The sequence below is a fragment of the Etheostoma cragini genome, chromosome 5 (genome assembly GCF_013103735.1).
Source record: "Etheostoma cragini isolate CJK2018 chromosome 5, CSU_Ecrag_1.0, whole genome shotgun sequence".
NCBI lineage: Eukaryota > Metazoa > Chordata > Actinopteri > Perciformes > Percidae > Etheostoma > Etheostoma cragini.
The window spans coordinates 19,321,394-19,332,311 of NC_048411.1; the positions used below are offsets into that span (position 1 = coordinate 19,321,394).

At 40.2% G+C, this 10,918-nt stretch overlaps 1 protein-coding gene across 1 annotated transcript; it reads right to left on the reverse strand.

Moving 5' to 3' along the window:
• Positions 1-720: 720 nt before the first annotated feature.
• Positions 721-9,214, reverse strand: LOC117945314 (chondroitin sulfate N-acetylgalactosaminyltransferase 1-like). The gene is made up of 11 exons (XM_034872743.1): positions 8,766-9,214; positions 7,980-8,093; positions 6,519-7,136; positions 6,297-6,397; positions 6,005-6,183; positions 4,796-5,012; positions 4,364-4,465; positions 3,157-3,338; positions 1,704-1,798; positions 1,518-1,599; positions 721-1,032 (listed from the first exon to the last, which is right to left on the reverse strand). Exons 3-11 carry the CDS (start codon positions 6,879-6,881, stop codon positions 749-751), a joined length of 1,605 nt encoding a protein of 534 aa, XP_034728634.1. The 5' UTR covers positions 6,882-7,136; positions 7,980-8,093; positions 8,766-9,214; the 3' UTR covers positions 721-748.
• Positions 9,215-10,918: the final 1,704 nt, after the last annotated feature.

The window sequence follows — 10,918 nt, forward strand, 5'->3', positions numbered from 1 at the left end:
AATGCGCTCATTAAAGGTGGCTGGTGATGTGTACGTGGATAGGCACAATATTAAATAACTGTAATAAACTACTGTTGCTAACACATTTTTTTCAGTCCAGGTTCATATAAGCCTATTCATTGATTGATTTTTTTTCTAACGGTACTCTAGTATGACGTTACTGTTGCATATTATGCCCATTCTAAAAGCTTGGCTTTTGTTTTATAAGCTATTTTTACTATTACTTCCGAGTCACTTAGGCCCACCTGTCTTTCTTTTAATGTAGATCTTCAAACGGAGAAATGAAAATAGGAATTTCAAAAAAACTAAAACGGACCGTTATTTGAATTTGGTTTAGTCGTTTTTCGTTTTTTGAATTCAGAAACCAAAACAGGAGAACAATTGAGTCTTTGTTCCTTTGTGTGTGAACATTTTCCCCCTGTAATGTTACTGGTTGATATATTTTATGCTGCTTCCAGAAGAGCCATGCCAGAAAAGTTATAGACTGTAAAAAATAAGACCTTTTTCTCCATATTCTCTTATCAGTGACAGTTCTATGTAAATAAAACGCACACATTTAGATCATATAGTCATTTTTTTTATTCCCTCAAAACATCAGTCATTATTTTCACAAGTTTGTGTTTGAATTTGGAGAACAATAATCACAGTAAGTCAAATTTGAAGCTCAATAGTTCATGTTAGTAAACCAGAACAAGAACGTACACAACATTAACTAATAACGTCACCAAAGCGTATTACACTGTCCTCGTCATGCTCCTCTGTTCATCTGCTTCTGGGAGCTCAAATGCACCTCAATCTCTTGTTTGAATAACAGCTCCCCCAGCTGACCGTGCGAGGCTTCGCTCATGGCTTTGGTCTGCATACACATCTTGTACTTGTCTGGAGGAAGCTCATCGCCACAGTTCTTCTCGTGCCACAAGTGGAAAAGGCCTCTGGACGGAGAGCGAATCACCATCAGCTTACTGTGAAGGTACTTCCTGTACAGGTGCACGTCCTCCAACCCCCAACCTTTAATGTTACGGTCAAAACCACCTGCCAGGATGTAGAAAAGTTAAGAAGTGCAAGGAGAATCATTAGACATGGTTAAGAATGAGTTAAAATCATAGTCAAGAAAAGCATGTTAAGAGAATCTTATTTCCTTAATTTGATGTTATTAAACAAACAAGGAAATGGGATTAAGCAGAGATATCATTCAAACGTTTAAACTAACAACATATCAGGGAGGGAAAAAGCTTTTTCACAGGAAGAGAAAGGGTTGTCGAAAAACAAAGTGTTTCTACTTTATATTTTTAACATTATGTACAACTACTGTTCTATCATTAGGTATTAACTAAAAAAAACAGTATATAGTGGAATTTTATATTTTAATAATAATTTTACATAAACTACGTAATTCTGTAATTCCATTACTAGACAGTAGGTGTATTTGTAGTATATGTGCATTGTAACTGAGTTGTGTAATGTGTTACAAAACATAAAATGAGGGAAATTAGTGATGACACAAGCTTTTCCATTACCTATGTTGAGGAAATCCGACCTGTACTGGCATGTCATGCCAAATCCAAAGTCTCTCCAGAATCCAGTTCCCTTCTTTATCACCTGAGACAAAGACAGCAAATCATTTTCTCATATCCCCGCAACATCCTGACAATTCAAATTGCTGTTTGTATATTTGTTATTTTATATTTAGATTGTTTACCCACCAGTTGTTGTTGAATGGAGGGTAGAAGTGTCTCATTACTATAGATAATAGATGGGTTGTACTGGCTAAAGAGCACTGGATAGTACACTTTCTTACCTAGAGACAAAAATAGTCACATGAATTTGATAATGTGTCAGGTGTTCCACAAGTATGACCCTTTTAAAAAGGGATAATAAAACACCATTGATCAACAGTAATACATATTTTCTGTTTTAAACACCTGGCAGCCAGGAAGTGAGGCATTTCTCATTACTGGTGGCAACAGAGGTTTGACTGGAGTGAAAAGAATAAGAACTGGGTAAAATAACCACAACCAGGCCTGAACAAAGACATACTGACTGACTGCTAACAGATCCCTGGGAAGTGCAGTGCAGTTCTGCAGAGGAGGACAAAATACTCGCATTTTCTTGTTTATTTGGCTCACATGTGAAATTTTTTGATGTGCTACCTTTTTCATATTTTTATTATTTTTTAGATAAGAGAATCTCATAGATTACCATTTCAATTATGAGGTAAATGCAAGTCATTCCTCATACTTTCGACTGTTTTTGCAGCAGACATTTTGACTTTCATGCTAGGAGAACCACAGGTGGTACTCACATTAACAATGGTATCACCTGTGAAAAAGACAAATTGTGAGCATGTTGTTACGCAGCAGCATGGGCAGGTGTGGCTTTGAATCTCTACGAGCTAATAATCAAACAGCAGGAGATTCAGTCCGTCAGTGGTGAACTATAATTTAAGGAGTGATAATTTAGCGTGAACAAATCATGTGAAATATGTACACATTGTGTCCTCATTGTCTTTTTTGTTTATGATGCTGTTTGAACGTGGTGATTTTTTCTTACCTGCTGCACAGAGCCATCGATTCAGGTAAAAATAAACTGCATGTACAGTTTTGTGTGCCAAATTGAAATGGAGAGGAAACCCCTCAAACTGGCACCGTACAGGTATATAGAGTCCACCCAATAGTTCATTGGGTGACCTCACATAGCCTGAGCAGATGTCTGATCAACCAGAACAATTAAAAGCACCTGTGTGGGTGTTCAGAGCCTTTAATTTAAGTTTTTGGGGGTTAATCTGGCTGATTAGAGGACTGACTCTTCCCAGGACTGTGTGGGTGTGTACAGACTGATTGATTGACATCTTCCTGAGTCTCTTGCTAGCTTTGTTGTGCCTGTTAGGGCAGGACAAATGACAGCTTTATTATTGTGACCTAGAACAGAGGTCCAATAAGCCACAACGGAGGCTTTAATGCAAAAGAAGATATGACAATATTTAAACATGCAATATTTAATGTTGTCTTTATTCACCATCATCAACCATATATTTAACCTCAGTTGTTTTATCCTAGAAACAAATTATAGTATGAATCAAGGCCGTATAACATCTCCGGAAGGTTTTGAAATTTTTGTGTTGGCAAAGCTCAAACGTTAATAAGTCCTCTCTCTCACCAGGTTCTGCGTTGAGACGACAGGAAGTTAAAAAGTCAGCGGTGAAGTGGATGTCAACATCACAGAAGAAGAGCAGGACATTCTGACTGCGCCTCCAGGCCCTGGAGCCCACTTCTAAGCCCCGACCACGAGAAAACTCCTCATTCAGCTGGATCAAAGTGAAGCTCCTGAACCGAGTCTCTCTGAGGGAGAGAAGAAGAAGAAAGGACAACATCTGTGTTTACTCAGACAGGTACACTGATGCATCTGAGGGTTTTTTAAATGATAAAAGTAAATAATCATTCAAAAACAACTGACCTGCAGACATAACGTTTAGTCACACTGTTGCAGCATTACATATGTTAGTTTCTAAGAGGATCTATGGTATTGTGCTCCCATACTCTTTTTTCAATTTCTAAAGCAGTTTTTAGACACATCTGTGAAAGTAAATTCCAAGAGCAGAGAAGAAAAGACATATTCCAATGTAGTCTTGCCGTAGTTGTATTAATTCTGTTAATATTAATAAATTAAGTAATCAGTGGCATTGCACATAATTATCTTGTCAGAAGTGTGGACTCGAGTTACATGTCTTCAACTCAGGTTAGGAGTCTGATGACTTCAAATTTGAATAAATCCTAAAGACTTTGAGATTATCACATTCAAACGTGAAGACTGAACTTCAACCAAAAATGGATAGAAAAACATTCATCTTACATATTACTATTGACTGTGATTGTATCACAGGACTAGTGTACAGTTTAGAGGCATTTAGCTTTAATTCTTTTATTTGAAAGTTATAAATACAAAATCAAAAAGCATTAATTATTTATGTAAATTGACTGTCATTCTGTAATTGTAGGACTTGGTTGGGACTTGGTTGGGACTAAATTGGGAATTTACTCAGGACTTGACCGATAAATGTGACCCTAAAACAAATACCAACAAACAATTATGAGAAGAAGGGAGGTCACCCGGGACCGCAAATAATTATTTACCAACTTTTAGAACCTGAAAGTGAAAACCTCCTAATTTGTTGTCATCGAGACACAAAACCTGGAGTGACTTTTCCTAATTTATTTGAACAAAAGAGTTGCATTCATAGACTAAATATTTGTAGGGGCTTTTAAGGAATAAAAGAGAAAATAGGTCAATATTGTATATTGTAGGTGAATATGATTTACTTTTACACACATTAGCTGATAATTAAACTGTAAAATGACTACATTACCTGGTGGTCTGGTCCAGCATTGCCTTCACTTGGTCTATCTGATCTCGACCAAAGTAGACCACAGTCAGATGCACCCTACCGTCCAGCCGAATGCAAACCTCTCTAAACCAAAAACATCATAGGATTTATACAAACAACAACGTGTTAGGCCCACTTCCATTGGCTACTACTTTATCCAGAGATACATTACCATTTTGTTTTTAGGAAAGGACACCAATTAGACTCACACCTTTTAAATTTATATAAATTTCCAATTGTCTCTAAAGCAGACAATAGTCTAATTTGGCTTTCTACCAAGTCTACCAAGCAGTATTGAGACAAGGATGCACTCAGCATTTCCAAATACTACTTAACTGTATGATCAGTAATGTCCTGATACAATCTCAGTTGGTGTGAGTGGGTGCCAGCTTGAATTCAATTTCCAAGTGATACCTGAAGTTTTTGATGAACTGCCTGAATGCGTCTGGCCTCTTGGAAAGAGGTACAATGATGTTGATGAGCATGCTGCGCGTGTCCACGCTCTCGCTTTTCACCTTCATCACAGGACCAAATGGCCTGAAGAGCACAAGCTGTGTGAAGTCCTGTGGGCCTGCGCCTTTAAACATCAGCTCGTAAACAGTTCCTCTGTCCCGCTCGGTACGGGTCAACCCTAGTTCAGAGACAGACAGCACTTCATTTCATTGGTCCCATATTCCTTCCTAATGCAGGGAAACTGGACAGAGTGTTTAATTGGTGCATACATTTTCATTAAATAATTTCAATTAAGAGAGTGAAAGTCGTTTAGCCTGTGCCAAGCAGGTTAACAACAAACTAAACTAAACTTACTCTATCATAAATATTTCTCTATTGTCTCTACAATCAATACCAAATCATATAGTCTATAATTTCATAGTTTAAGGAACATGTGGGGGAAAAAAAGCATTACCAGTGTTTTAAAGATGGTAATAAAAGAGCACCTGTTTTGTACATAGGCTGGCGTGGTGCAGTGAGATTATACTGAGTTTAATGGCAATAGAACAGATGTAGTAACCAGCTGTTAAATAACACTTTAACCCTAAGATTAAATATGAACTTTTATAAGACACTTTTAACTAAATAATGCCTGCCGTTACATGTTTTCATTAGTAAAAATGAGGACTTTTCTACTTCCAAAACTCATGTAGTATAATATTTTCCCCCACTGTGGATGCAAAGCATTTTGTTATTATTATTAAATATTTTCAAATGAAACTTGAAAAGATGTTTATACCTTTGACCTTTGCATAGTTCACCTTTTTCCCATTGTGGTTTTCTCTGGATGCTCTAGGTTCCTACCCTGGTTCTAGACCTCTGACTGATTCCGATGTCAAATGCAGTATGCCAAAAATACCAGTTATGAAGAAGTAGTGTGTCCCAATTGTATTCACAGTGCTTGCAACAGTGCGTACTTTGTAAGAGCAGCTGCAGTGCATACTAAAAGTGAAAAGAAAAGCATTCAATTTGGAACTCAGCCACATTCAAACGTCTTGGTGTTCTGCTCATTGAGAGCCTTTTGCCTGGTTGACAAACTAAATCTGTGTGTAGGCCATCTACTTTGTCCAGCTGTGGATGGACCAATTTTTTCCAACAAGATTAAACCAATGAAGATGAAATCCTTCTCACCCTCTATGAAGTCGGAAGGGGAGTATGTGCGCTTCTGTCTGGTGTTGTCAGTGTGTTGCTGAGGTCCGTTCAGGACGTGCAGAGCTGTTTCCACTGTGCTTATCAGCTCGTCTCTGCGGTCTCGCCTCACAGGCCTCTCCTCGGGGTGCCTTGTCAGCCCTGTCTCCAGCTGGTACACCCTGAGTGACACAAAACATTCAATGAAGAGGCATGAGGTAAGACATCAGAAGTACTCCCGGAGGCCCTTATAGCTCTAAAGTTGTCCTCACCGATAAACGGCTAGCCCACTCACCTCCGCAGGGTGAAAGTGTCAAAAGGAATCACTGCATATTCGCTGGAGAGCTTTGCACCTGAGTTCACCTCTGCCTGGTTCAACTGGGAGCGTAGGAAATCCTGGAGGACATGATGTAACATTTACTACATCTATAAGGTCACCCTTCATTTATCTCCTCAGCACACATTACTCCTGAATCTATTTTGCATCTGCACCATCCTGTATCATGTTTTCTTATACCTTAAGGTCAGTCTGTGTTGGAATTCTGTGCAGACTCTCCAGACCCTGAGGAAAAATCCCTCTTGTTTTAGCTTTCTCCAGGGACTCTTGAAGCTGCTGCGTCCTCTCCTGGAGAGCTTCTTTCAGCTGGGCTATCTGCTTCGTCAGGCTGTTGATGTAATGTCTGTGTGAGTCCTCCCTCTCTTGCAACAAGGCCATGTATCCTTCCTTACTGGTGGCCCCACTAGACCACAGCAGAGACTGCTGGCTGCTGTGAGACGTCGGTTTACAGGCGAGAAGGTAGAACAGGGACAGGCAGCAGCAGAGGCCTAGCACAGTGAGGCCGACCCGGGCCGACAGGGCTAAAAGCCACCGTTTAAACATGGTGGATTATCTGTCCTTTTTTTTAAACGTCAACACCGGTGGCTCATAAAATCATGACGGTAATTTTGTCACGTGGAGATGCAACCCCAAAAACATGAGTAACCCATAGGTCCTAAATCATAGATTAATAAATATAGCTTTTGAAGAAGACTTCCTCCGGTTTTCTCATGTTGTCCACATATGTCACATCCTCGGGCAGCATCTTCACAAGTGTTGTGTCTCATGTAGAGATCGCCACCAAAGCGCTGACACTCCCTACAATGACAATATACATTTCATAGGAGTGAATCCCAACCTTTTTAAACCTTAAAATCTATTTTAAAACTCATGAGCCCTATTTGCCCTTCTTGTTATGGACACAAATGTTGTGCAATTCAAGGGGTTTTTCCTTCTCAGATTGGTTAATTTTCAGGACTATTAGAGGCCTGAAAGGTCAGTATTTCAAAATAAAACAAGACAAGAGTCTACAGCCTTGCTGGTAGCTCTGTGAGGCTTCACTTATGTACAGCGGTGCTTTGTGCTAAATGCTGACATCAGCACGCTGGTGTAAGCCAGGTTACCATTTTAGTTTAGTGTGTTAGCATCCAAACATTTGCTAATTGGCACAAAGTGCAACTGAGGCTGATGGGAATGTCATTCATCTTAAGGGTAGTATTCCTGAACCAAAGGAAATTTTGACCTGCCACAGGAAAAACCATTTGGTCTATTTGGGATCACCAAAGTTATTATGTTTCATACTCTGGGCACCATGAATGTCTGTAAAGTCTCGTGGAAATTGTTGAGATATTTCTGTTTAGATCAAAGTAGTGGATCAATAGACAGAATTCGTGCATAACAACAAATACAAAATTAGAGAAATCAGTTAATTAATAATCAAATGTTAAATTATCCGCACTATAAGACAGATATGTTATTAATTTTGCACCTATTGTGAAAGTAACTGCAACAGCAAAGGTTAAGGTTGTTTTTTTTCTCGCATTTTATCACAAGAAAGTTCTTTACATAAAGGATAGGTTAGGAGAGAGTTAAAGATATAGGTTAAAGACGATTTTACATCTAACAAATCAGATGACAACTGGAGAATGTGAATCAACCAACCTGGTCAGTCTCGTCCTGATGTGCCTCAATGTTTTGTGAGCATTTCATTACCAGTCCATTTCAAGTGCCCTAGTTTCATTGCTGTTGGACTGCTTGTCAGGTTTACGGTGGTTGCTATAAAATGCACAGAAAGAGAAATAACCTGACCTTACATTCGCTCTACAGTGCCACGACACTGAAAGGTGGAGAGTGACAGAAACGTGTGTGTGTGTGGTGCCAGAGAGTGAGAGTTTATTCACAGCACAAATGGCTCTTTATTGCTCAGGTAGAGGCTGATCTCATGAAAGACTTGCTTATGTTTCCAGGTCCACACAAGCAGTGTGTGTGTGTGTGTGTGTGTGTGTTTTTATGAGAAAGCGTGTGTGTGTGTGTGTGTGTGTGTGTGTGTTGATGCATGTGTGCCTGTGGTTGTATCATGCAGACCCTTTTAAAGCATTCCACCCATAAGTCAGGTCATTAAAAAAAAAAGTTCAGCCTGTTTTGGACCCTACACGCTAATAAAAAAGAGCATCAACAGTATTCTTAAATATCAGTTGTGATTTTAATCTTCCATCTCTTTTGATTCATGAAAACTTTTCATCTATTTGAAAAGACTGTAAAGCTTTCATAATTCCATTATCTCAGTTAAACACCTTACAGCAAATGTGGGTCACCACATTTATGATGAAACTGATCACAAAAAACTGAGATCACAGGCTGAAACATGCAAACATCTTCATCAACACAGTACTTAATGCCCTAAAATGTTGTTGTCATGGACAGACGTAAAGATTTTGACATACTCACCAGCTGGTGTGAGTCTCAAAGGAAAGTTGCAACCAGATGTTCATCACCCTGAACTACTCACCTGTTCCTCTCTCTGCCTTTCTTCTTTTGCAGGCTTTTGTTTTGTAGACTTGCAGGAAGTCTATGTATGTGCCAGCTTCACTCATCCATACAGTTATTAACATATCTACCTTTTCAAAATGGACGGTTAAAGTGGCCAAACCAAGTACCTTCTCTCTCCCATCCTCTCTTCTCAGTCTCCCCCTTTTCCTAGCACCTCCCTCTCCTCAGCCCTCTCTTTTTCCATCTCTCACTTTCCATCGGAGTCAGTGTTCTCTTCCATCCATTCGAAATTTCACACCATCTGTCTCCATCCTGAATCCCCTTTTAGGTCCTCCATGGCTCCTCCTTGCCCTTAAATCTAATTAGAAGGCAACCAGAGTAAGGAATGCCCTTCAGACTTTCGATGCTCTGCCACCTGCAATCTGCTGTGGGGAAATGGTTAAGTGCCGGTCGTTGCCACCAATAGGACGGGGTCTTGCACATTTAATGAGGCAGCGTACAGATGGTCTTTGTTTTCATTCAGATGCCGACTCCCGAGCTCTGACTCCTTAAATCTTTGTTTCCCGCCGTTATTCACCCATAAGGGATTCTCCATGTCCAATATGAATGCATTTCCTGTAACATGGTGCTTCATAATTTATTATTTTTAATCATTTTAAAATGGTTTAAGAAGTGACATTTAATTTGGTATATGATAGCTTAAAATGCAAAGCAAACATGTTTCAAAGGGAAGGATAAAGGTGCAGCCTTTGTTTGCTTTGCTTAGTAGAAATTAAATATTTCAGTATAACCAATTTATAGAAATAATAATCATATATTAGAGTGATCAATGATAAAAAAATATATTTAATTATAATAGTTAATTTCAGCCCTCTTAAGAAGACAACATTTTACTTTTTTTTTCTTATGAAATAATTTAGTTTACCAGAACTCTAAAATCTACTCGGATCAAACAATTTAAAAAGAAAAAGTAAGTATTTGGTGAAATTACTTCAGCATTATTTGGCTTTGAAGAGTCAAAAGCCAAAAGGTTAAGTGATCTATATAGAATAATTTAGTAAATTTTCATGGAAGGAGGGTTCGGCCGATAGTTGAACTTCGGGTTGAAGAGGAACAATGCGGATTCTGTCCTGGTCGTGGAACAACGGATCAGATCTTCACTCTTGCAAGGTTCCTGGAGGGAACCTGGGAGTATGCCCAACAGGTCTACATGTGTTTTGTGGATCTGGAGAAGGCCCAAGACTGGTCCCCCGGCAGATACTGTGGGAAGTGCTGCGGGAGTATGATGATAGGGAGTCCCTTCTCAGGGCCGTCCAATCTCTGTATGACCAAAGCAAGAGCTGTGTCCGAGTTCTCAGCAGTAAGTCAGACTTGTTCCAGGTGATTGTTGGCCTCCGCCCGGGCTGCGCTTTGTCAACAATCCTGTCTGTAGTATTTATGGACAGGATATCGAGGTGTAGTCGGGTGGGGAGGGGTTGCAGTTTGGTGGGCTGGGGATCTCATCGCTTCATTTTGCGGATGATGTGGTCCTGAGGGCATCGTCGGCCAACGACCTTCAGCACTCACTAGATTGGTTCACAGCAGAGTGTGACGCAGATGGGATGAGGATCAGCCCCTCTAAATCTAAGGCCATGGTTCTCAGCAAGAAACCGATGGTGTGCCTTTTTCAGGTAGGGAATGTGTCCTTACCCAAGTGAAGGAGTTTAAATACCTTGGGGTCTTGTTTGCAAGTGAGGGGACAATGGAGCAGGAGATTAGTTGGAGAATCGGCGCAGCGGGGCAGTATTACATTCCATTTATCGCACAGACAAAAAAAGAGCTGAGCAAGAAGGCAAAGCTCCAGGGATCCAGGGTACAAGCGTCGAAAAGAGCCAGTTGAGGTTGTCCGGGCATCTGGTAATGATGCCTCCTGGGTGCCTCCCTAGGGAGGTGTTCCAGGCAAGTCCAGCTGGGATGAGGCCTCAGGGAAGACCCAGGACTAGGGTATATCTCCAACTTGGCCTGTGAACGCCTCAGGATCCCCCAGTTGGAGCTGGTTAATGTGGATTGGGAAAGGGAAATTTGGGGTCCCCTGCTGGAGCTGCTCCCCTCGCGACTCCATAACGGACAAG

Bases quoted from the DNA above. Each gene is read 5' to 3' on its own strand.
- LOC117945314 (XM_034872743.1), bottom strand. From the start codon at position 6,881: ATGTTTAAACGGTGGCTTTTAGCCCTGTCGGCCCGGGTCGGCCTCACT. The intron at 1,799-3,156 runs GTGAGAGAGAGG...TTTTGTCTCTAG, and splicing joins TCGTCTCAACGCAGAACCTG to GTAAGAAAGTGTACTATCCA. The intron at 1,033-1,517 runs GTAATGGAAAAG...ACATCCTGGCAG, and splicing joins GTCGGATTTCCTCAACATAG to GTGGTTTTGACCGTAACATT.